The following is a 26,454-nucleotide window of genomic DNA, read 5'->3' on the forward strand; positions in this document are numbered from 1 at the left end:
GCAGTTTCTTTATTAATTAACCAATGAAGGCAACATATAGACAGATGACCTTCCCACATCACTTTTAAACTGTAGAATGGCTGGGACATACGAACTCTGTTTAGTGTGTGTAAGGCCAGGGGTTCAATGCCTGTGAACAGCCACAAAATAGAAAAACAGAACATAAGAGATCAGGCCTGCTGCGTAGAAGCACGGAATCTAGAGCTTCTCTCTCTACTCTCATGGTACAGCATGCTTTTTATTCAACCTCCTCAAATTTTGTCAGGAAGTTCATGTATAGCATGGCCAGGTGTGTTGTTGCACACCTGTAGCTCGACACTTGAGAGGTAGAGAAGATTAGGAGTTCAAGGAGAGCCAAGTTTGAGGCCAGTCTGGTGTACATAAGTCTCTGCCTCAAAGTGAATTTAAAATGATACGAGTTCTCCATCTCTATTCAGGAAGGTTTGGTGTCTGGATAATGCACACCTACAGAATGTGTTGGGAGATGCTCTCATTTCTGCTTTTTTTTTTTGAAGGGAAAGGGCCATGAGTTTGTGTCAAATTGGTGCTATTTTTCTGTCTGGATCCAGAGGTTTCTCTGTGAGAATATTTCTAACCCTAGATTCATTTTATTGAATATATACAGAACCTTTCAGGTTTTCTGTTTCTTCTCGAAGAGCTTTGGGAGTCTACTGCAAGGTAGTTTTCTTCTAAGTTGTCAGGGTAAGTTGCTCGTGCAGCCATTTTAATATCTGTAGGCTGTGTAGCGATGTCTTCTCTCTTGTGAGCTGCGTCTCCTGAATGTGTTAGTTTGTCAGTTTTATTCACCATCTCAACTGAACTGTTTTTGGCTTTGTTGAGCTTCTCTTTCATGGGACTCTTCATAGCTTGTGCGTATGCATAGAGAGAATACACCTATTCCTGGTGGCCTGTTCCCCCAGGGAGGCTCTGCTCCCTGATTTACACAACTTCCCCAAACAGCTCTATCAACTGGAATCCCAGTGGGGAACCTTACAAGTTCCTGGCCAGCCCAGGCTACAAAATGAGACATTGTGTCAAACAGAACAAACAAGCAGCTGTGTACAGAAGGTCCCGAATTTTACAAACTATAACGTATGCAGACTCCAAGCTGCCGTGGAACTGTGGTCTCCATTTTGTTTCTGAAGATCAGGAAAGTCCGTGCCCTGCCATAGGTAGCACAGCCACTGGGGTGGAGTTGGAGCTGCCTTTGTATGAGGTGCTTGGCTGTCCTTCTGCTGGTCCCAGACCAGGGTTACTGCTTGGAGGAGGAGGAGTGTCTGAAAGAGCTGACCCAGCAGACTCCCTTACCTGGTAAGATGTGGATTTGTGTCCCTGAGCCTGTGAGAAAACTGAGGACAAGGTTCCCCAGCTGGTCATCACTGGGGCTGGGGGACCCTTTTGCTCATACTTGGATGTTAACTCTGTTGTAGAAACTGACAACCCCATTCCGGGGGAGACTTTCACATAGTGCAAGGGCTGCTTTCAATGCTGGCCCTTAGGAATGTCACTGCCCAGAGGTAGGTGGACATGCCAAGGATAGCCTAGGCCTGTACTGTGAATAATAATGCTTCAGAAATGGACATTGAAAGTTGCGCATGTGTGCACGTGCGTGCGTGCGTGCGTGCGTGCGTGTGTGTGTGTGTGTGTGTGTGTGTGGTGCCTGTGTGCAGACGTGGAGGCCAGCAGTACTCAGTTGCGCTCCACCTTATTTTGAGGTAAGATCTCTCTCTGAAACTGGAGCCAGCAAGTCCCCTGGGTCTTCCTGGCTCCACCCCTTCCCCAGTGCTGAGATCACAGCTGTGCTACTACAGGCTTCTTTTAAGAGTAGGTGCTAGGGATCCAAACTCGGGTCCTCATATTTACACAGCAAGCGTTGGATCTGCTGAGCTTTCCCCTCAGTCCCCAGAGTCAAGTTCTCATAGCAGTCCACTGACCTAGTGTCCGAGAGAATGTGTCTGGGCATGCAGAGGCACCTGGGGGAGCCGTGACATGCAGGGGGCAGGCAGGAGGGAAGTGGTCTTCTTTCTATGAAGACTGCTCAGTTGTTACAAAGAGTGATATGAAATCTGCTTCTCAGTCAAGTCACAGGGTTGTGTTCTAGCAACAGGCCACTAGGGGACACATTGGTATTGTCCCAGGAGGGAGTGGTTGTAGGCATTTCCCTCTGAGCCTGCTGTGGGGAGGCAGGATGTGCTGCCAGACGTGTGTGTAGTTCCGGTGAGCAATCTTTCTTTCTGTTTCAGGACAATGTGTTAAACATCATTAATCAGATCATGGAGGAGTGTATCCCTCAAGACCGTGCCCCTCGGGATTTCTGCGTCAAGTTTCCTGAGGAGATCCGGCATGACAACTTGGCTGGCCAGTTGTGGTTCGGGGCTGAGGTAGTGGGCAGCTGCTGGGATTCCTGCTCCTAACACTGAACACCCTTTCCAGTCACATCCTTGTGAACCTGCCCACAGGCACCTGCAGACAGATGCCTGGTGTCCTCCAGGGGTTCTACCCACCCTTTGTTTACAGAAGATGTGGTCTGCGTTTCCGTGGCCACTGGCCCCTTGGACCATCAGGGAGAGCCATGCCCCTGTCCTCTCCAGCACTGCCGGTGCAGATAAAGTTTCTCGTGTGATTGGTGGTTAGGGGCTTCTTAGATCCCCAAGCATCCAGGATCCTGTTACTGCTCCTCAGATACCAGCGTGAGCAGAGTTCTCTCCTGCCCGCTGAAATGGCAACGTAAGGGGGCACTCAGTCTTCAGAGGACCTCACTCGGCATCTCACCATAGCTTATCTTCCAGTGAGACAGTTGAGGCATGAGGAAGGTGCCTTCCCCAGTGGGGTCGTAGGGGACTTACTTCCTAGCTGGGGACTTCTGTACTCCTCAACAAAGTGAAGCTCCAGCTTATCTCCCTTGTCCATGTTTTCAAAACCCAGGGGATCCCAGGGCTATGACTGCAACCTGTCATCCCCTGTGCTGTCCTCGAATCCCTGACACCCCTCCCTGTGCAACCCCGGATCTTACCTGCCTCCTGCTCCATTAATGTGGCTGCTGCATAGGCTTGGCACCTGCAGTTTAATGCTCCCATTCAGGATAGACCTGGGAAATCAGTAACCCATTGCCTCAGCTGACAGGAAATTGCTTCTTGTCCTGATTCATGCTGATGGGATTGGCTGGTAGCTTGGTTCTGCCCTAAACTGGTGAAAGCCAGCTAGTAGACTGAGCTTCTTTTCTATACCAAAAGAAGCCAACTGGAGGCTGTGTGTACTCCTTGGTCTTGAGAATAGTAAACAAATATCCTATATTTCTGAGCATAGCTGGGGTCTCTCACAGATGTGCAGGTTTGGGGTACATGGAGGCCTCCTCACCAACCGCGAGTGGGGTACTTTTTTTGGTGGATGATTATGTGTATGGGGAGATCATGTTCCTATTAGCATTAGATGTATGTGTGCAAGAGGCATCTATGACTTCCCATAAAGGTCATGGCCTGGAGGGTAGCTGGACTCTTGCTGCTGTCTTGTTCCAGGACACAACCCCAAGTGTGGCCTCTGGATGCTCTTGGCTCCTAGCAGTCACCCTGGGCCAGGAGGCAGTAAGAATCACATTACTGGGTTTATCTACCCCTTGCATTGTGTCTTACACTGGGCCCTGAGGTCTTGAGGTGCACAGGGTCAAGTTCCCTGAGGCCATGCTCTTTCTAAGAGCTACAGGTCACTCTTAAGCATACTTTCCTGCCCACAGTGCCTGGCAGCTGGCTCCATCATCATGAACCGTGAGCTCGAGAGCATGGCTATGCGGCCACTGGCCAAGGAACTGACGCGCAGCCTGGAGGATGTGCGGGGCACTCTCCGTGACCAGGCACTACGAGACCTCAACACCTACACGGAAAAGATGCGGGAAGCGCTGAGGCATTTTGATGTTCTGTTTGCCGAGTTCGAGCTGAGGTGACCTTGAGGGCCCCGTGGATGTGCTTTAGACCTTTGGAACCATGCCTTTTGCTCATGAGTTTGGGGTGCCAGCTCTGGGGGCACGTCTTGATGTCTCCATGTAGAAAATGATGAAGGAGGAGTTGGGTGACTAGCCCCTGGGGAGCCTTCGAGGGATGAGGGAGATCAGAGGCCATGGAGTCTGGCAGGGCTCTGGCAGTCACAACCCCTGGGGCACAGGGCTCAGGAGAGGCCTGCTGTGCTCTGTGGACCAACTTTGTGATGCTCACAGACAGGAGATCCTTGATTTCAGTGGCCTCTGTTTATAAAGACTGAGTGTGGGATACCATGAACGGCCTCTAGAAGAAGGTGTGCTCTCAGAAGTCAGGGTGCAGACAATTGAGTATTATTTTCTTGTGTCTCATAGCAAGAAAAAGATTAGAGAGTTGGTAGTTCAGAAGGCCTGAAAGCGTTCTCACCTGGGATCAGGTAGATAAGCATCCCACAGCTGCTCAGCAAATATCCTGTGAGTCCTGTGCACATCTGGGACCACTCCTGGGCAGTTGGGATGCACAGGGTCTGACCTTGCACTCTGTGGGGGGAGGGATTGTCTCAGGCACCTGCTCCCCATTCATGGGTTCATATATGCGAATGCATTGCTTCCTCAGAGCTAGGGTCAAGGTGGGAACACTTAAGTGGATGGGGCGGTTTCATGGCAATCAAGTCTAAACTGGAGCAGGACTGGGGTCATGAGGAAGTGCCATATAAAGCCTGGGTTAGCAGGAACTCTGACTTAAATTATCTCTGTAAAGCTTGGAGCTGCGTATTTATGATCTCAGTGGCATTTCGTAGTGGTAGTATCAAAGGCTGTGGTTTTGATTTAATGTTCTTGTTTGGGGAAGCCTGGGAAGTTGGGGAACAAAGGTCTGACAATCTCCATGTTGCAGCTATGTCTCAGCCATGGTGCCTGTGAAGTCCCCCAGAGAGTACTATGTGCAGCAGGAGGTCATCGTGCTCTTCTGCGAGACAGTGGAGAGGTGAGGGCCGGCTGCTTAGATGGCATCTTGTCAGGGACACCCAGGTTAGGGAGACAGCACCCTGCTGCTTTCCTTACCCATCATGCCTGCTGGCGCCCAGAAGGCAGTGCCCTCACTCACTCTCTCCCCAGGTTCCCTCTGCGCTGGGCCGAAAGGGCAGGTGCTTTAGCGGAGTCTTGTGGCAGACAGACAGACAGACAGACAGACAGCAGAAGTCTCTCCCTTAGTAGGCAGCTGCTGTCTAGATCCCCCTCCCCCACATATATCCCCTAGTTCCCTCACCCCCTGCCTCCCTCTCCTCTCTGCGCCCTCATCTCCCACTTTCCTCCTCCTGCTTCTGCTGTCCTCACAGAGCATGGGGGTCCCTGAGGGTGCAGGCCTGATCGGCATGGGTGGATGGGTCATCGCTGCTTCCATCAGGCCTTGTTTGTCAGTTCAGTCAGAGTCTGCAAACAGAGTCTGGGGCTGAGATTCCCCCAGTGTTGACAGTAGTGCTGGTTTTGAAACTGACTAAATCACACCACAAGTTGTTATTTTTAAAAGGCTGATCGTTCGCCGGGTCTGCTTTCACAAGTGTTTCAATTTGCCAGAAAACAGGGTGACAGAAAATCCATTTTGCTTTGAAGTCCTGATGGTGCAGCACCTGTTTATGGGGTGTTATGTTGGGAAAGCCACCTGCTTACGGTGGGGGACGGGAACTAACCTAGATTCTCTAGGAGTGCTGGATTGGGGAATATTCTTGCCCCGTGTTTGTGCTTGACCCTTGTGTTGCCTTGGCTTCAAGGGTAGGCAAAGCACGGGTGATGACAGACACTGACCAAATGACGGGTATCTTCACACACACCACCCACCTCCTGCCCCCTCCCATTCTTTTCTGGGACAGGTGGGGCAGGAAAAAGACTGAGCTTTGGCCGCTCTTCTGGGGCTTTCCAAGCAGAGCACGGCCTTGTCTTCCATGCATGACTCTCCTCACCTGCCTGTCCCCTGGGGTTACTAGGAAGGCTGGGTGCTCTGCTCCCAACACGTGGAGTCTACCTACCAATACCCCTCACTCCCTTTCCCTCTGCCAGAGCCTTGGATTTCGGCTATCTGACCCAGGACATGATCGACGACTATGAACCTGCCCTCATGTTCACCATTCCTCGGCTGGCCATTGTGTGGTGAGTGCCCTCCACTTCCTGGCTACTGGTGATGGTGGTGCTCACACCCTGCAGACTCGGCTCCTGTCAACCCCTAGCAGTCCCAATCTGGTCCCCTGTTCTGCCTTGGCAGATGAGGAGCCAAGTGTATAGAGAACTTCATGCTTCCCCTGGTGGGGGCTGTGGGAGCTCCTGTTACAGACTGAGACAGTGAGCCCTGCCACTCGGACCCACACACCATGCAGGGTCTCTTGGGTATAGAGCAACCATGCAGGGCTGTGGGAGGCAGGCTGGATGGTGGCAGGAGGATGAGGGGCCCGCCCCAGCTCTCAAAGGAGAATAAGGTTGGTTTAAGCAAATAGTTTCTGGCCTGCGGGGAGATGGAGCACAGTAGGTTCAGGTGACCTGTGGCCTCCTGGCTAAATAGGAGACTTGGTGGGCCCTTTCCCACCAGAATGGTAAAACAGATCTGGAGAGAACGAGGAACTCACAGGTCAGCCTTTGGATTCTTGTGGGGTTCAGGGCATCAAGAAAGCATGCAGGATTTGGGGCCTCACATCCCTCAGAGACAATGTGCTCAGTCACTTGCTGGACATTCTCAGTGCCGTGGCCACAGGCAGAGCCCAACTGTTGGAGCTTCTTCCCCCTCTGTGCTCCATCTTTCTGTCGGGTGGGTGTTAATGGGGTTGGGGAGCTTGGTGAAGGCTGCCTGGGTTTGCAGTCTTGGGGAGGGATGGTCCAGTTATACCACCTGGAATACAGGAGCATAGTTGGGCCCAGAGTGGGGATGTTGCAACCTGTGGGGAGAAGGAGAGGGCATAGAGGCCAGGATGGGTCCAGATCCTGTTCACAGCAGGACCTCGGGAACCTAGAAGACAGACACACAGCAGCCTGGTGAAGATACTTTCCCATGGGAAGTGGAGACATGGAGCTGCTTCAGGACAGTCAATGTTCTGGTCTCTCAAAAATGGGGCACTTTCCTCCATTGCACAGGCAAGTGCAGGGCGCTGGTGCCAAGTCTTGCTCCTTGCCAGGCTTCTGGCTTGTGTATTTTAGATGTCTTCAGAGTAATGTTTGAGCAATGGCTGGTGTTTCCAGAGCCCTCTAATGGTCCAGCACCTCTGGCCCCCTGCCTCATACACTCCCCCTCTCCTTACAGAGTTCTCTTTCTTCTCTTCAACATACCCAGAGTACCACATCACACTCCAGGGCTGCCCTTTAAAATGCCCTTCATCAGCAGAGTCTGGGGGTGTCATGCCTTCTGAGGATGTTGAGCTGCCCCCAGCTCACATAAAGTGGGCTGAAGTGGCTGTTCCCAGGAGACCTGTAGGCCTGTGCTGATTGACAGGTGTCTCTGTGGTTCAGTAAGAGGAAATGGTGTACTTTTTTGGTCCTACCTCTTTGTCTGAAAAATAAAACAGAAAACTCTTTGGACTCTAAATCTTGTTTGTTTATACTGACCAGCATGGGTCTGAGAGTTTTTTGCTTGTTTATTTATTTATTTATTTATTTAATTTTTTTTTTTGAGACAGGATTTCTCTGTAGCTTTAGAGCTGTCCTAAAACTTACTCTGTAGACCAGGCTGGCCTTGAACTCACAGACATCCGCTTGCCTCTTCCTCCCGAGTGCTGGGATTAAAGGCATGTGTCACCACTGCACATGTCTGAGAGTTTTTAAGAATAGGTATTGACCCTTATCTTTATGTCTCTGAGAATTGACCCTGTAACACAAAACCCTGTCCCTCGTTTTAACAGACCCTTGTAGGTGCTTTGAAGTACAGTACCTGACACTTACCCATCCAAGGGCTGGCTTTCCTGGGAAACTCTGCAGAACCAGCTGCCATTTCTGGGTATGCCTTTCCTCCCTGCTCTGCCCGCTGCTCCTGGGTGAGTGCAGGTGTGATTAGGAGAAAACTTATTCCAAAGTCTCTGGGAGCACCCTGAAGCTTATCTTAGGCAGCAGACTAGTTTTAAAATAAACAGAGGTGTCAGACAGCCCTTGCTCTCACTGTTTCCTGATTTAACTCTGGAATCTGTTTTCTTTCTCGTTGTTTGTTGGTTGGAGGATGAGGGTGGGGTTTAAGACAGTTTCCTATAACCCCGGCTGGCCTTGAACTCATTATGTAGCAAATGACGACCCTGCTTCTCCAGTCTCTACTCCATCAGTACCAGATCACAGGCATACCCCACCATACTCAGTTTTATCCTGGAGTCTGTTTTCCATGTTTGTTCACCTGTGCCTGGACATGTATGGCTGATGAACAATGACCACTCCTCTCTGACCAGCATCATGGATGTTCTGTGTGCTGATGTCAGTGTTCATACTGCTGGCAACTGGGTCAGTAGCCCACCCAGATCAGTAGTCCTGGAGTTAATGAGGCCACTGTGGGTGTGAGTTTTGTTCTAGGTGGCGTCTAGAGGTAGATAGGACGCTCCTTCTACTCAGGGTGTAAGGAGGTCTGGAAAGAGCTGCGATGATTGAAGGGCTCTCCACAAGGCAGAGAAGATGCAGGGTATAGGAAAGGAGAGCAGATACAGGAACACGGAACTCAGAGAGTGGAGGTTTGGCTCATGACAGGGTCCTCAGAAGCAAGCCTCTAACCTCAGAACCAGGTGTGGATCTGAGGGATCGTGAGGTGCATTGTCCGCTGAGGACCTGTGTACCTGGCCCCACACTCATCCCGGGGGTCCTGGCATTTCTGTGCAGGAGAGGCTGGGTCTGGGGAGCAGCTTCCCTTTATGTTCAGATGTATTTTTAAGGTATTTATCTTAAAGCAGTTCCTTAAAAGAATAAAGAACCCCGATCCTATAGATTGAGTGTCACTTTCCAGCCAGCACATCTGGTTGGCCAACATGGGCCTGTGCCACAGGGCCACTATTGCCTACCAGCCCAGAATCCCACAGGCCCATGCCCTGATACACCTGGGTCCACTCTGCATCAGCCATTTCTCCCCACAAGGTTTGTCCACACCTCAGCAACCCTGTAGCCAGATCTAGTACCGCCCCCCACCCATTGCCATCTGTGTGAGCCTGGCCCTTGGCCCCACCTACACTTTAGTCCTGCCCCCTTGTCTGAGTAGTGACACCTCCTCCCCTCCTAGAGTAACAGTGGTCCTGGCATCTTCAAACAAGAACACTGCACCTGTTCATAACCTGCCAGAGCTCCACCTCCTCGATAATAGACCTTCCCACACCCGTGGGATGCCCCAGCCTGGCCTCTGCCTCCTGCATCCACCTTCTCCCCGATTCTTTCTTCTGTCCCTCCAGGTTCACATAATGGCTGTGCTTACTCTATTTGGTTTTTAATATTCCATAAGTACAACTTCCTACTATCTGACCCAGCCACAAATACTCAGGTCACAGTTTCACCACAGCTAGACTCGTGTACTGGTTGACACTAATTTCAGCATACTTGTATCACCCAGACTCCTCACACCCCTTGTCCTTTGTGGCCACTTCCACCACCCACATTTACACATTCACTCACGGAGTGGGGTGCATGAGTGTTTCTCTCTCTCTCTCTCTCTCTCTCTCTCTCTCTCTCTCTCTCTCTCTCTCTCTCTCTCTCTCTCTCTCTCTCTCTCCCCTATTTTCTGGTCCTGCAGTGGTATAACTAGGGTTGTGTGTGGTTGTGTATCTCCATGGGAAGACAGGCTTCCCTCCTGCACTTACTGCAGTCCCATAGAGCCTGGAGGGTGGGGGCACAGTGGGCTTTGGTAGAATTTTGCCACTTTGGGGGCTGGAGAAATGGCTTAGTGGTTAAGAACATTGCCTGTTCTTCCAAAGGTCTTGAGTTCAATTCCCGGCAACCACATGGTGGCTCAGAACCATCTGTAATGAGGTCTGGTGCCCTCTTCTGGCCTGCAGACATACACACAGACAAAATAGTGTATACTTAATAAATAAATAAATATTTAAAGAAAAAAAAGAATTTTGCCACTTTGATCTGACAAGGCTCAGATACATATTTATGCAGATTATCCAGAGACTATTGCTTTTAAAGAAAACATTTGAGGGACCGAATATCCAAAACCAAGGCACTGATTAAAAGTGATACTTCTGTCACGAAAATCTTAGAGGGAAACACTAGTGTCACGGAAGCATCCTCACTATGTTAGATACAAGATCATCACCAAATGCTGGCCTACAAGATTGCTTTTTCTGTTTGTTTGGTAGGTTTTTTTTTTTTTTTTTTTTTTTTTTGAGACAGAGTTTTTCTATGTATCACCTTGGCTGTCCTGGAACTCACTCTGTAGACCAGGCTAGCCTCAAACTCACAGAGATCCACCTGCCTCTGCCTCCTGAATGCTGAGATTAAAGGCGTGCGCCACCACCAGCAGGCCTTTTTTAGGGTCTCAGGTATCTCAGGCTGTTCCTTGCTGTGGATCCAAACAAGGACCTGAACGTCTGGTTTTCTTGTTTCCATCTCCTACATGATAAGCTTACACTGCTGGGGTTAGAACCTAGGCCTCATGCATGTCAGACAGGTGCTCTACCAACTGAGTTACAGCCTCAGCGCTCTGTAAAAATTATTAACTCTTCTGTAAACAGAAACGCAAGTGCTTTTACTATGGTGGTAAAGTAAACCACATATAACATAAAACTTGCCATTTTAGCCTTTAATTTTTTTTTCTTTTTGGTTTTTCAAGACAGGGTTTCTCTATGTAACAGCTCTGGCTGTCCTGGAACTTACTCAGTAGACCAGGCTGGCCTTGAACTCAGAGATCTACCTGCCTCTGCCTCCCAAGTGCTGGGATTAAAGCGTGTGCCACCACTGCCTGGCCTTTAAATTTTTATGGAGCCTTCATGGGCCTAAAGAGGGAAAAAAACCTTCAAAAAGGAAACACAAGGCAAAAAGGATTCATACAGTGTGTTTCAAACTTACTACAAATAAAAATGATGGCCTGGCCACTTAGACAGACATGAAGGCCAGGGAAATGGAATTAAGAGATCAGAAACCCCTCCATCTGTGGCCAGAGGATCCCAGATCAGGATGCCAGGAGCATTCGAGAAGGAAGGAATGCTCTATTCAGTGAGTGCTGTGGAACGTGGCCGCCACATCACACACTGTTGTCGCTGGCTCTGTGTGTAGATATTTAGCCACAGCCCAGTCTGGATGTTGTGAATGCATCTTTAAAATGAGTTAACATGCAATTAATAGAGTTTTGAGTTTGGTATATTGCCCTCAATAGTGCAGTGGGCCTCATAGAATCAGTTGAAATTCAAGGAGAAAACAGGCTCAGATCCCCTAAGTAAGAAGGAATTCTGTCGTGACTACACATCACTGTGTCTCCAGCCTGCTTGCCACCTGCCCCATGCAATTTGAATTTACTCTCCAGTCTCGTAAGCCTGTTTTCTCTCTTTCTGTCTCTGTCTCCTCTCTCTCTCTCTCTCTCTCTCTCTCTCTCTCTCTCTCTCTCTCTCTCTCCCTCTCCCCCCCCCCTCTCTCACACACACACACACACAGTCTCATGCTCTCTCCTTTCTCAGTTTTGGCCTTATTTATATAGCCCCCATCACAACCTGCTTTTGCTTGGTGTGAGCTTAGCAGATCACCGAGTCCAGAGGCAGCACAGCCCCTGTTTTCTTCTATGACTTTTGGTTCTTGCTTTGCACACAGAATCCAACCTTCTAAGTAGAAAATAGTCCCTTTCATCCTGTTTGTCACTTTTCTTACCAACCCGGGTATGTTAAAGAAGACCGTTAGGAACTGACAGGAATTCTGGGTGGGATGGTGGCAAGCTGGGGCTCTGCTGGCAAGGAGACCATGTCACAGCTGTGGAAACAAGCAGGGATCTCCAAGCAGAAAGCCCAAGTAACCCTACTATGTGCTCAGATGAGGGAGCAGAGGCACAGGTAAATGTTCAGTGGACTCCCGAGACACATCAACATGAGTGCCTGGGCCCCAGAGGCACCGGAGGAGATACTGGAGAAGGGTCCAGGCATAACATCCTGAAGGAGATGAGTTGGGAGTTGGCTGGTGGAGGCACTCTCAGAGCTGGACAGTGGCTCTGGGGCTTCCAGGTGGTGTCAGCAGGTGTTGACTGGGTGCTCGGTACAGGGAGGGGACAGTGAAGACAGCCCCAGCCTCAGGTGGGGGCATCTGGGAAAGGGTTGGTGTGGTCTGGAGTAGACAGCAGGCTGTTTCCTACCCTGACGGGTGGTATAGAAACTTGTTCTTCTAGCTCATGCTTGGCTTTTGAAATGACAGTTTCAGGCCTGATTCCTATGAGCCTCTACAGATTCTGCTTTTCACTTTCACTGAGGTAGATGTTAGCAATACATCTCCATCTTATTTCTCTGCAGCATTGAGGTGAGGAAATACACTCCATGGTTGTTAGATCCCCACTGTGAACCAAGCTAATAAACTTGACGGCAAAGTCTGGATAGTAACTGGCATCACCTTTCCCTTGACTTACTGAAACTCTGTTTATAGGAGGCAGAGGGACAAGCTATTGCTAAGCTCTGCTCTGGGGCTGCCCCAGGTTCGAGCTGACTGTCAGTCTTCTTACATATGTTGAAGCTGAAATTACAGGGCTCACTCAGAGGCCCGTAGAGCCTAACCAAACTGGCTTGTGTGTCTTGAATGCAGTGGCCTTGTGGTCTATGCAGATGGACCCCTGAACTTGGACCGGAAGGTGGAGGATATGTCCGAGCTGTTCCGGCCCTTCCACACGTTGCTGCGGAAAATAAGGTGAGGGCTGGGGACGGTTGTTGAAGTCAAGTGCTCAGCCCCCTGAATCAATGAGAGCTGGCCACACACCCTCCTGTGTGATACCTATGTCCACAGTGGCTGAAGCCAACCTTTATCTGCTCTGCCTGGACCTCAGAGTGGTTGGCAGCTCTTGCGTGCCAAGCTTTAAGGAATCATAAACTTCACACTGCCCAACCTTGGGTATACCACAGAGCTCAGTGTTTGCTCTCAGTTCATGAAAGCCCCGAAGTTCCTTTTAGGAAGCTCATATGTCAGTCCTGGTTTGCTAGGCTCCTGTGGATGTGCCGAATCTCTTCTACTGTATCATACCTTTCTCTTGTTGGACTGAGCATTCTGCCCAGTGGCTTGGTGGGATGGGTTGTTCATACCCTAGGGATGGCCTCATGATGGTCTGGAAACCATGTAGAGGCCACGACCACCCATCTCCTAAGTGTCTTCCTGGTGTTTCCTCCTTTGGCTCTAGACAGTGAGCGACTGTGCTGGATGGGTCTTTGTAGCACCATCCATGGGTCTATCCAAATATCCAGAGCTTCCTTAGACCCTGCGCTGAGCACAGCCAGTGAGGCACAGAATAGGGTGGATTTAGGCTCAGCACAGGGTGGTCTCAGGCACAGCCTTCAAGGCCAGAATTTCTTTGAGGGTGCATGGAACATAGAACTATGCCAGAATAGACGCCGCAAGAAGAGACCCCTGTGGGCAGCCTTGAAGTCTTGGGACCTCGGGGAGTCAGCAGACTGGGAGCAGGGTACTCAGTCTACCTGACAGTTCAGTTTATCCTGTAGATGGCTCTAGCTGTTTCTCTCTCCCTCTGAGTGGAATGCAGACCTTAGACTTGGAGGCCTTTCTTGGTTCCAGGACAAGGGATGACAGTAAATGAGGAGAAATCACAGACAATGCTGAGGCCAGGAAGGAAAGCACAACCATGCTTTGGCAGAGGTGGTTCTTGTAGGAGGGATGGGGCAGGCGCTGGGGTAATGAGAGGAAGCTCTGTGAGCTTAGGAGAGAGCTAGGCACAGAGATACCTGGCTCTTCTTCCCAGGAAGTATTTGACAATTTCAGGCAAGTCTTTCTTTGCCCAAGGTTCAGGCTGGAGGCCAGAACCCAGGTGCAGTGGGCTAGTAGAATAATCAGCCCTAAGGGCAGCCAGGCAGCGTAGCCGCTGGGTTCAGGTGCAGGAGGAGCCCAGGTACAAAGCCCCTTAGGAACAGTCCTGCACTCTCGGGAGACAGATGTATGCCCTAGGCTCACTGCCAATCTGCCCTGGAGACTTTTGCCAAATGTTGAAGGCTCATGGATTGGAGGGTTGGGAGGTTGGAGGCTGAGCTGGGACTCAGAAGGGCAGACTCGTTCTCTACGAGTATGGGAAGATGGAGGCCCACCAGCCTCAGAGTAGCAATAAACTTGTTGGATGTCTGAGCCAGCGTGACAATGGACCCTAATCGCCCAAGACAGCATCACTTGCCACTGCTAGAGCATTTTAGGTTTGATGTCCATCATGCAGTTCAGACCTGTGGAGGCAAGAAAATGTGATCAATGGTCAGGAGAAGAACATGTGATGCATAAGCTAGTTATCCATAATGAATGACTGTACCGCAGAACATACAATAGAGAGGGGACTGGAGAAGAGCTAAAATGTTCACTGTCGGAAAATAAAAGCAATGGGTAGGCCTAACAGCAGATCAGACCCAGCACGTTGAAGCTGAGGGAAGACCAGCAGAGGAAGCACACACTGGAGCACAAAAAGTGAGGAAGCAAGCAGACAGAACCATCTGTAGGAGAGACACGTGCAGCACACTCGAGTGGCTAACACACGCCGCTGATCCCAGAAAGGGAAAAGAGAGAATAAGCAGAAGCAATATCCAAAGAAAATGGCCTAGGATTTTCCAAAACTGATGGAAAGTTTACCCATAATATTCAGGATGCTCACATCGCAAGCAAGAGAAACATAAAACATCCCTGTGCATGTCACAGTAAAATTGCCAACAACAAAGACAATCTTAAACATAGTGAGGGGGGAATAAAATATTGCTTTAAAAGTAGTGTAAGACAGACCCCTCTACACACCAAAACAAACAAGCGAAAAACTGGGCATGGTGTCACACACCTATAACTCCAATATTTGGGTTCAAGTCCAGCCAATGCAAAATTAAGAAAGGAAATGAAAGTAAGAAAGAAAAATAATGGATAGGAGACATCACTACAAATGTCACAGATACTATGAACAATTCTGTCAGTGAATTTGACAAGTTGAGTTAAAGTAACAAATTTTACAAAGTAATCAGCTGACAGAAGAAATACAGGATGTATTGAGAGAATTTAATCCATTATTTATAAGCCTCCCACAAATAAAATATGAACAGAATATCATATGGACCAATATGCAGTTCCCCAACTTATGGCCATGAGGTGTTGCAGAACAGTGCGGCATTTTATTTTTTCTCCAGTAAATGGGCTGAGCTAATGGGAATTAATATGAGAAAAAAGTCTCATGTTGTTGTTTTCTTTCCTCGAATAATCACAAGGAGACTTATTCTTTCTTATGAATGCCTGGCCTTAAGCTTGGCTTGTTTCTAATTAGCTTTTCTTAAACTATCCCATCTATCTTTTGGCTCTGGGCTTTTATCTTTTTCTATTTCTGTACACCGTTCTTTACTTTTTACTCCATGGTTTGCAGTGTCACTGGGTGACTAGCCGCTGGTGTCCTCCCTCTTCCTTTTCTCATCTCTCCTTCTCATTTTTTCCTTCTATTAATTCTCTCTGCCTGTCAGCCTCGCCTATCCCTCTCCTGCCTACCTATTGGCTGTTCAGCTCTTTATTAGACCAGTCAGGTATTTTAGGCAGGAGAGGAACACAGCTTTACAGAATTAAACAAATGCAACATAAAAGAATGCAACACATCTTTGCATCATTAAACAAATGCTCTACACCATTAACAAATGCAACACATCTTAAATTAAAATTCCACAACAGTCTCATTTATGCATATCTCTTGCTACTGCAATCACAGAATCATTTCCAGATAGCATAGAGGTATAAATGTAAAAAGAGAAACTATTGAGCTTTTGGAGAAAAACAGTCAAGATCGTTGTAATCGTCCAATAGACAGCCATCTCCTAAACAGGGCACAGAAGGGCTAACTGTAAAAGAATGTGTGGTTGGTGATACAGGGTTGAGCATTTTACCTAGTGTGTATGAGGCCCTGGGTTCAGTTCTCAGCACCACTAAAAATACAATGCATTAGACGTTATTACATTTAAAAATGTCACTTACCAATAGACATCTGCAAGAGAATGAAATCTGGGCTGAAGAATTGGAGAATAGGCCCATTAAGAACTTAACTCCAGCAGGGCGGTGGTGGCGCACGCCTTTAATCCCAGCACTTGGGAGGCAGAGGCAGGCAGATTGCTATGAGTTCGAGGCCAGCCTGGTCTACAAGAGCTAGTTCCAGGACAGGCTCCAAAGCCACAGAGAAACCCTGTCTTTTTAGAAAAACCAAAAAACCAAAACAAACAAACAAACAAACAAACAAAAAACCCAAAAACTTAACTCCAAAATACATAAAGAAAATCAATCAAAAAGAAAAAGGGGGGTACGTTTTGAATAGGCATCACACGTAGGATATGTGAGCACTGATAAGAATGCACACTGGAGCCCAGCCTCATTCCATCAGGCTAAGTAAGGTTCCGTTACACGTGGACCAGAGAGGATGTGTTCGTGAGGGCCCAGGGCAGAGCTGCCAGTGAGGCCACAGACCTGTTGTGTCCAGTTGCTCTCCAACTGTTGTTGATCTTCATTGTCAGCTTGACAGGATTTAGATCATCTGGGAGACACATTGCTGGGTGTATCTGTCGGCCCTGCCTTAGACTCATCCTAGCCACTCTCACAAAACCAGGCTGCATGTCCAAGTCCCAGCTTTAGTGTCCCCTTCTTGAGGAACGCATTCCAAACTCAGCCAGGGGCCCTAGGTGGCTAGGCCATGCTTGCCTTCTTCCTACAAAACCACTGGTGTGTTCCTAGGTAAACAGACATGTGTTGATGGTATTCTTTAAAGCAGAGGTTCTCAACCTGTGGGCCATGACCCCTTTGAGGGTCTCGTGTGAGATATCCTGCACATCAGATATTTACATTGCCACTCATAACAGTAGCAAAATCATAGTTATGAAGTAACAACAAAATAATTTTATGGTTTGGGTCCCCACAACATGAGGAACTAACTGTATTAAAGGGTCACAGCATTAGGAAGGTCGAGAAAACCTGCTCTAAAGTTTTTATTGGTGTTGAAGAGATTGCTTCTCACAGCTAAAAACACTGACTGCCCTTCCACAGGACCAGGGTTTGGTTCCCAGCACCCACATGGTAGCTCACAACCATTTGTAACTCCATTTCCAGGGGATTTGATGCCCTCTCTGGCTTCCATGGGAACCAGGTACACATGGTACACAGATATATATGAAGGCAAAGCACCCATATACATAAAATAGAAATAAATAATTTTTTTTAAAAAGCTTGTATTGGTTGGGTGGTGGTGGTGCACGCCTTTAATCACAGCACTCAGGAGGCAGAGGCTGGCGGATCTCTGAGTTTGAGGCCAACCTGGTCTATAAGAACTAATTCCAGCACAACTAGGANCACACACACACACACACACACACACACACACACACACACACAGCATTTGCACGCACATGACCACAGGTTCACACACACCTACACACAATCTAGGCTGCTGCCACATGTCTGAACTCAAAATACTGAGGAAATGGATGCAAGAAAATTGAGACCAGCCTCATTCCATAGTGAGTTCAAGGCCAGCCTTGACAACGTGAAATTCAAAAAAAAAAAAAAAAAAAAAAAAAAAAAAAAAAAAAAAAACTAAAAACAAAATGAAAAGCTTTTATTAATACAGTCACAATATTCCTATGATCAAAATCTCATGCATGGTAGACAAATGCTCACCACTGAGCTATGTTTCTGGCCAGTGAGGCTTTAGCATTCCTAGTGAGAGGTTCCAGAATCTCATTTAAAAATATAATTTACAAATATAATTATAGCTACTTGCACTTCCACCCCTATGATGAAGAAAAGAGCTTCCTTTTAAAGTGGAGGGCACAGCGCATGCCAAGCACAAGTGCTTGCTGCCCGACTCTTCAGTGTGGGTGTCAGCTTTGGGGGATCGCCTCTGCAGTTGGCAGAGGCTACTGTGACATTTGAGACCCTCAGCCTGGTTTCTGTCTTGACCTGCAGGGATCTGCTGCAGGCGCTGACTGAGGAAGAGCTGCACACACTGGAGCGGAGCCTCTGTGTTTCTCAGGATGTGGAGCTCCCCATCCGGGCAGATGCCCAGGCACCCAGTGCCCTGGCACCAACCTTTTCTGCCTCCCTTCCCCCTGAGGAGCCACTTTCAGCCAGTGCCAGCAACCCAGAGGCAGAACTGGCCTGCTCAATGCAGTATGATGATCAGGAGTTGGAGGAACTTAGCCGCATGGTCCACAGAGCCGGAGATGAGATGTCATCTCTGCTTTCCCCGCCCAGCGCCTCCCAGTCCCCAGCACATAGGCCAGGCCCAGAGGCCAGCCCCCGAGGGGAAGCCTCTCCAGCCAGAGCCCAGCTGAAATCGGGCAGTGATGAGGAGGAAAGGGTATTCTTCATGGATGACATGGAGGTGACAGAGTCTCCTGCCAGGTCGGAATCCCCAGGGGGTACATTTGAGTTGACAGGTAACGGGGAGGGCAGTGCTCAACAGAGAGGACAGGACAGCCAGAGTGGAGAGGTGGGGGTGGGTGCACCTTCCTTGGTGAAGGAGGAAGACCGGAGCAACAACAACATTGAGGACGACAAAATAAAGCTGGCCAGCCTTGTGGGCTCCACTTCCTGCAGCTGCCTGGACTCACAGCTGTACCTGGACGGCTGGGAGGTGAGTGTAGATGATGCTGAGACCGCCGAGATGATTGCACATCGGACCGGGGGCATGAAACTGTCGGCCACAGTCATCTTCAATCCCAAGTCTCCCACCTCCTTGGACTCAGCCGTGGCAACTCAAGAAGCCACAGGCCACGGTATTACCCCATTGGAGCCCAGGGCAGAGGGGACAGCGGACAATTCACACAAAGTCGGCACTGCAGCCACCAACTGCCTCCTCCACTCCTGTGTGTGCTGTGGGAGCTGTGGGGACAGCAGGGAGGATGCAGTGGAGCGCCTGCGGGAGAAATGTGGTCCAGGAAGCATCATTAGTGCCTCTAACCCTTCTGTAAGCTTAGCCAAGGCTGGGGACAAAGAGCCTGAGAGACTAGATGAAGTCTGGCCTTCCTCCAATGTCACCTTGCCTGCAGAAGATGCCTCCAGTGGGCAGGAGCCCAAAGCTCCTGCTTCCAACAAGTGCCTGGCACACACCTCAGGGCCTCAGGTGGATACAGCAAGCAGGTTGCAAGGAGAGGGTGAGGTCAAAGACCTGTCAGAGCCAGAGACCAGAAATCAGGACCCTGAGAAGTCCTCTGTGGCCTTGGGTGACAGTGCAAGAGAAGACGTGGCCCAGACAGAACCCCAGCACCTGTCGGACTCCAGGTAAGTGCTGATTCTGTTCTAGGGACCAGACTTATTATCCTCTTGCATTCAGAACATGTCCTGGCCAATTCTCAAAGCACTGAGATGCTTCATCGTGGGGTTTCTTGGCCATCAACAGGTTCTGGTCCCAAGGCCTTGATGTCTGAAAGGATCAGGTATGGACCGGCCCCTGGAGGTTCCCATCCCACACTAAGTTAAACACCTTACCAATGATCTCCAGGGGTATCTTTCAGGTAATGTGGGCACAGGGTCGCCCTCTTTCATCTTGGTAGCTCATTCTAACCCTGGTGTAGCCCATGGTTAATGGGTGTAGTGGGAACTAGGCACACAGCCTGCAGACCTTTCTTCACTGCCATACCTGCTGGGCTTACACAGCTGGAAAGAGATTCCCAGAAACCCTGACTGTGGACAAAGCCGTGCTGAACTCTTGAGGCTACCCTTGGGCAAATTCTTGGGCAGTATCCCAAGACCCCTGGCCTTCCTCACCTCTGTACTCCCTCTGTTCCTTGTGGCTCTTCCCTCTCTAGAAGACCCCTCCCTGCTGTGGTCTGGTGATATCATGGTAGAGTCTAGAGTAGACACGTTTCTTTAGAACTGAGGCCTCTGTCTTTGCCTCTCACCTGAGTGTTCTGTCCATAGCAGCTTTTGACAAGCATCACTGATGTTGATTGCATGGTTTATTTTGTCTTTATGTTGGGGGTAGGAGGAGGGGCAAACCCAGACTGAGTGGCTCATACATTGTTGTGATGTCTTTAGAACTCTGCCTGTTGGAGACCTACCTGGACAAGGGAGGGAGAGTAGGAGAGGGTCTCCACTCAGAGGTCCTGGAATCGAACACAGTTGGGTGTGTACAGGTTGAGACAAGGCAAAGGACAAGGTAGGGCACAGATGTAGGAGGAGGGTATTTGCATATCAGAGGGCAGAAGCTTCTGAGCCATGGGCAGATGCTCCTTCCCATCCCTCATCCCTTCCTGTGCAGCAGATGGTCACCACGCTCCCTGGAAGCCTGTGGGAAGAGCTAATCAGGATCTTGTGTCTGTCCTAAATCCCAAGGCTCTCCCGCTCACCGCATGGCTCTTGCTCCTCTACACACTGTGGGACGGGACTGTAGAAGCCACTGTGGCCGAAGCTCCTAACCTGCCTACTCCCTAGCCACTGGTAACCTCAGATCTGCTTTTGGCATCTTTGATCTTCTGACTGTGGACATTGAGACTAAGTCATACAGTGCAGGCCCTTCCATGACCCTCCTCTTTTCCTGAGTAGTGTTTCCAAGGGTCATCAACACTGCAGCTAGAGTGACACTCGGTGCCCTCCTCCAGCTGTATCTCCTCACTGTGCAGAGGGGCCCTGCCATGTCTCTCCATGTCTCTCCCCTGTGTCTCCTCACTGTGCTGAGGGCCCTGCCATGTCTCTCCATGTCTCCCCCGTGTCTCCTCACTGTGCGGAGGGGCCTGCCATGTCTCTCCCCTGTGTCTCCTCACTGTGTGGAGGGCCCTGCCATGTCTCTCCCCTGTGTCTCCTCACTGTGCGGAGGGGCCCTGCCATGTCTCTCCATGTCTCCCCCGTGTCTCCTCACTGTGCTGAGGGCCCTGCCATGTCTCTCCCTTCACAGCTGACAGCTGTGTAGGGTGTTTCGTGGCTGGTAATGTTGCTGTGGAATTCTTTTTCGAGTTTTGTGTGGACAGGTGTTTTCATTATTTTGGGTCTCTAGGAGTAGAACATGCAGGTCATCTGGCAGCCAGCTGTTTTCCACATGTCTGAGGTTACTTCCGTCCTACAAGTGTTTATGTGAGGGGTTCAACTTCTTCACATGGTCCATGGTTGTTAGGTAATTTTCTGTCTGTAGAGCATAATCCATCAGTACGCAGTCAGTCAGTTGCCTTGTCAGACGCACGCCTGTAGTTTCAGCCCTTGGCAAGCTGGGGCAGGAGAATGGCAAATTTGAAGCCAGCTTGGGCTACAGAGTGAGAACTTGTCTCAAAACCAACCAAACAAGAACCAAAGTGACTTGAAATTGCCTGTTCTTGCAGTGTTGAACTTTGCATAGACTTATAGGAACCACCACTTCTATTTAACTCAGTTTTAGAATGACATATAGAATGTTTGCATGCTTTCTAGATAAATCTAAACAAGTCAGATGTAAAGAAGTCTGTCTAGAGGGACTTTACTCTCTTGTGTCTGAAGGGAAGAGGTGTTAAGTTTCATGGCCCAGGGGTGGACATCAGGGTGCTTGCTCCTGATGTTAGGCAGATGGCTCTGAGCTCCAAACCCTCTTCTCCACCTTGCTTCCTAACCTCTAGCCCAAGTCCTCACCAGACTCTCTTTGGAGATACCCCCACTTACCTTTACCGAAAAGCAGAGCCCAGACCAGGTTGGGCTGGTGTGCATTCAATCAGACCCTGGTGTCTGCAGGGCTACATCCACACTCCCGCTATTGTAGATGGTGCCGCTGTGGACTCCTACTGCAGAGGTCTCTCCTGTTCCTGAGGCAGCTCCAGCTTCATAGCCGAGTCAACTGGAATGAACTAACTTCCCAAAGGCTGCCAATGGCTACCTTGAGGCCTCTGGCTCAGTTTATTGGTGAGTGAATTATTTTCATACAAGGCTGTCACAAAAACCCAAAAATTCCTTAATGGAAGAGTTGTGTGTCTTTTTTTTAAGTTTTGACTTGCTCTTTTTCCTATTTGTTCAGGTAACAGCCAGCAAACATCTAACATTTGGAAGCTTCTCCCACCCTGAGCAGGGCTCTTCACAACATGCCTCTGCATTTAGACCCAGTCCAGCTCAGCACACACTCAAAACTCAGCTGTGGAAAGGTGAGACACCCACCTGCTGGCTCAGAAGACCTCCCACCTTCCAGGAAGCCTGTTTAGAAGATACAGAGGGTCTGAAGAGCAAGCATTTGGCAGGAGACCAGAACCTCAGACAACCGTATGTGGGACAAGCACTGTGCTTTAGGGAGCTGGAAGAGGTCAGCCTGCGGCCACCTGCCTATCTCTCCTGCCCCAGCACTGGCAGAACTGGCACGGGAGCACTGGTCATGTGTTCTGTGTCATGAGCACATGTCTCAGGGACCAAGCCAGCTACTGGAACCTACCCAGGAACCAGATGGACGTGGCAGGTCCTTCAGGACTACAAGGAGATGATACAACAGTGTGTTCTCAAACAGAGGCAAGAGGCCAGCCACATGCAGGCAGAACATCTGCTGAAATGCAGAGTGAGACCTCAGGTCTGGCTAGTGGGACGACATTGTGACCAAGTTTTCTCATGACGCACATGGTCTCATGCACAGGGGTGCTCTATTCGTCAGGGCTTTCTAAAGGAACAAAACTGTGTGTGTGTGTGTGTGTGTGTGTGCGCGCGTGTGTGTGTTTGGGGATTTGCTAGGTTGTCTTATAGGATGCGGTCTGAGACTCTAGCAATGGCTGCTCATGCCAGTAAGGCTGCAAACCTGGCAGTTGTTCAGTCCATAGGCTGATGTCTCAGCAGTCCCAGTTTGGGGCTGCTGGAGGATTCCCGGGGAACTGCTCACTTCAGTCCATGTTGCAGTCCTGGATAAGCTGATTCTAAGATGGTTGAAGGACTGTCTCAACAACAGGCTAGATGACCAGTGGGGTAAGGACAAGCAGGCAGAAAGCAAAGTTTCCTTCCCCTCTGTCCTTCTGTGTGGCCTGTGAGCAGGTGTCACCCACAGTAACTGTGGGTCTTCCTGCTTCAGATAACCCGGCTAAGAAAATCCCTCACAGGAGTGCCCAGCATCTTGTTTCAGTTGCATTCTGTATGCAGTCAAGTTGACAGTCAAGATTATCCATCACAAGCGGGCCGTGATTCTCCTCTAACTCTGCAGCTGGGAGACAAACTCAGATGCTAATCTGCCTCTCCTTGGTGTCCCTGAAGGGGACAGTTACATTCAGTCTCTGCAAGCAGCAGGAGTCATTTCACTGCTGCTATGACTTAGTCATGGGGTGGCCTCTGGTGGAATGTGGCGTGGAGCGTCTAATGAAGCGTGGGTAGGCCCTGTGCTCACAGGCTTCTGTCCAGTGTGTGAAACTTACCTCTCTGTGCTACAAATGGGAGAGAAGCCGGGAGCTGTGACAAGAGACCTGCCTTCAAGGCTGGAGTCCCCCATTTCCCTGGAGTGTGTGTGGCTAGAAGGTGGAAGGTTGCCCCTGTCTGGGCCAATGCATGGAAGCAGATGGCCTGGGAGAGAGTGTGGGCCCTACTAGAGAAGCCCCTCCCCAGGTGGTCTTCTAGTCCCGGCTGATTCAACAACCAGCACCGTCACCCAAGGGTGGCAGCTCATTGTCATTGGTCGGCACAGATGCACTGACCCTGCGGAATGTTCTGGAGCCTGTGTTCTTTAGTTCTTTGCTTTCTGCTGGCTTCTCTCCTATCTGTTCAGTGGTCAGAGATGAACTTTTTTTGGTGGTGGGGGGTGACTTTATTTAGTTTGGTAGTTTTTGGTTTGTTTGTTTGTTTGTTTGGTTGGTTGGTTGGTTGGTTGGTTGGTTGGTTGGTTTTTCGAGACAGGGTTTCTCTGTGTAGAATAGCCTGGCCTAGGACTTGCAGAGATCCACCTTCCTCTGCCTCCTGAGTGCTGAGGTTAAAGGCATGAGCCCAGTGAGAGTTGATGGTTTTAAAAAGCTGGTTTTCTCCCACCTGGCCTTAACTTCCTGACTCAAAACATTCTTTGGTGCCAACTCCATTGGCTGCTTGCCAGAGGATGAAAACCACTCAAGTCTATCTCCCACCCTGGACACTGCAGAAGTATTTGCTGTAGAAATGACACGGATCCCCTTTTTTTTTAAAAAAAAAAAAAACCTCTGATTGTAAGTGTGGTCCCTGCTCATTGTAAAAACTTTAAAAACATTAAGAAGACTAAAAGAAGTAAATAAAAATTTCTACATTTTGTGAATAGTTTTATTTTTCTACTAAAAGCATGATGTTGTGAGCATTTCTTCACAAAGTTCTCTTAAAACACAACTCTAAGCCAGGCGATGGTGGCGCACGCCTTTAATCCCAGCACTCGGGAGGCAGAGGCAGGTAGATCTCTGTGAGTTCGAGACCAGCCTGGTTTACAGAGCTAGTTCCAGGACAGGCTCCAAAGCCACAGAGAAACCCTGTCTTGAAAAAAACCAAAAAAAAAAAAAACAACTCTAGGGGCTGGGGAGACGGCTTAGTGGTTAAGAGCACTGACTGCTCTTCCAGGGGACCTGGGTGCAATTCCCAGCACCCACACAGCAGCTCACAGCGTCTGTAACTCCAGTTCTGGGGACTCTACTGCTCTCTTCTGGCTTCCTATGGGCAGCAGGCAAATAAGTAGTACATAGACAAACCTGCAGGAAAACACCCATACACACAGAATTGAAGATGAAAAGAAACCCGCTACTCTGAATGAAAGGGTATCGTGTCAGTGGACCTAGTCCAGTTACTCTGTGTTTTCAGTTTCTGTGTTGTTAGCCTTGTACAGCTTCCTTTGTTTTTTCTTTTTTCTTCAGAATTTATCCCAGGGTCTAAGAGAGACAAACATGGATCCACCTAGGAAGGAGAAAAGACAATCTCCTGAATAAATGGGGAGCTTGGTGGGCAGGGGGGAGGGGGGAGGGAAGAGGGGAGGAAGAAAGGGGAGTGGGAAAAAAGTATAGCTCCAATAAAAACAGTTTAAAAGAAGAATCTATCCCAGGGTCTAGAATCAACACCACAAAGGTCAAAGACTTCCCAGAGAAGCCCTGACTTAATGTACACAGCGTGCATCCTCCAGGGTGTGCCCATCTTTGCCAACACAGACGTCCACTACACATCTTGCCAACCTGGGAGGCAAAGCCTGGCCCCCTGTGGGCTATGTGCTCTTTTTTTCTTTGCCTCATTGTATAGCTGGTTTTCTAGTTTTCCTCTTTGCCCACAGCATCCCTCTTTCGGGTGTTCATAGCAGACACCTTTTTCTGATCTCTTACTGACTGTTCACTCTCTTGTGTTGATGCCTCCGGTGTCTTTAGTTCTACTTTGCCTAGCTAAGTTTACAAAAATTCTGGAGAATTTGTTCTGCTTTCTGTTGCTCTATCGCTGTGCATGTTGTGTGCTGTGTTGCTCCTTATCTCCTGGTTGCCATGGTTTCTCTTCCCATCAGCCCTACAGCAGGGATGCCTAGTGTGAGGTGAGGCTTGAAACCACACCCAAGGAATTGGGCCACCTGGCCTTTGTCTTGTTTGGTTGTGGTTTTGAAATTGGGTCTTTTTGTATAGCTCAGACTGGCCTTGACTCTACTCTTGCTTCAGCCTCCAGACTACTGGGTCTGTAGACATCTGCCGCCACCTGACCCGGCCAGGCTTTGAAAGTGTCAGCCTGTAATTGCTAGACTGATAGCCATCTCAACTGACCTCTGACTTTGACTCAAGAAATCGGGAATGGTCACCATTTGTGTCTCTCCTTCAGAAGTCTGCCTGCTCTATGTGTTTCCACTCTGTGGTTGCACCATTGTCGAGGATGATAGGAACTTCCAGGGCTACCCTAGGCTAGGCCATGTCCCTTGATTGCTTTATCTTGCAGCCTTGAGGTAGCGGCCGGTCACAGAGGATTGATTGTTGAGCGCTCCCCCCCCCCTCCGCCAGAAGTACCAGACGGAGCAGGATGGGCAGGCTGGGGCTGGGAAGGTGTGCACTTGCTTGGGCTTCACAGCCTATGCTTATTCATCATCCGCAGCTGAACCAATGATGTTTCTCAGCCCATTAGCTTCTTGGTAGGGAAGAAGCAACACGGCACAAGGACTAGCCACACTCTTGCCTTCTCTTCTCCCCCCTGGTCGTCCCTCCTGTAGCGCTCACCATTTCCAGCCTTTGTCACTAATGGTACCCACCGTGGTTATTCTGACCCCTCCTTCTTTAGGATTGTCTCTCATGGTCAGGCCTCACCATCTTGGCTGTTTTCCATCCTGATTTTGTGCTCTCTGTCACAGCTCTGGATTTTGCTGTACCAGAACCCATTTCTGCTGTGTTCCACTCTCAAGGGCCAGAGGTCAACAGCAGGTGAGGTTTATGACTCAAGCTTAAGCTTTTAGTTCAACCTCTCCTTTTCTATTCTATCTCTGGCCT

General features: G+C 49.4%; 1 protein-coding gene across 2 annotated transcripts in view; it reads left to right on the top strand.

The window, feature by feature from the left end:
- The window catches only part of Zfyve28 (zinc finger FYVE-type containing 28), a 93,199-nt gene that overhangs the window by 49,450 nt on the left and 17,295 nt on the right, over positions 1 to 26,454 (top strand). Inside the window, exons 3-10 of one of the 2 annotated variants that reach the window (XM_050141357.1) lie at positions 2,244 to 2,381; positions 3,731 to 3,933; positions 4,863 to 4,952; positions 6,023 to 6,112; positions 12,683 to 12,784; positions 18,050 to 19,366; positions 21,807 to 21,946; positions 22,059 to 22,738. In XM_050141357.1, the coding sequence (XP_049997314.1) occupies positions 2,244 to 2,381; positions 3,731 to 3,933; positions 4,863 to 4,952; positions 6,023 to 6,112; positions 12,683 to 12,784; positions 18,050 to 19,366; positions 21,807 to 21,946; positions 22,059 to 22,105 (2,127 nt within the window). In that variant the 3' untranslated portion in view covers positions 22,106 to 22,738. Of the gene's footprint in view, positions 1 to 2,243; positions 2,382 to 3,730; positions 3,934 to 4,862; positions 4,953 to 6,022; positions 6,113 to 12,682; positions 12,785 to 18,049; positions 19,367 to 21,806; positions 21,947 to 22,058; positions 22,739 to 26,454 lie in introns of those variants that run through there. The other variant, XM_050141356.1, reaches the window with a different exon arrangement.

The sequence above is a fragment of the Alexandromys fortis genome, unplaced genomic scaffold, assembly GCF_014885135.2.
Source record: "Alexandromys fortis isolate MF-2015 unplaced genomic scaffold, M_Fortis_MF-2015_v1.1 scaffold_7, whole genome shotgun sequence".
Lineage (NCBI taxonomy): Eukaryota > Metazoa > Chordata > Mammalia > Rodentia > Cricetidae > Alexandromys > Alexandromys fortis.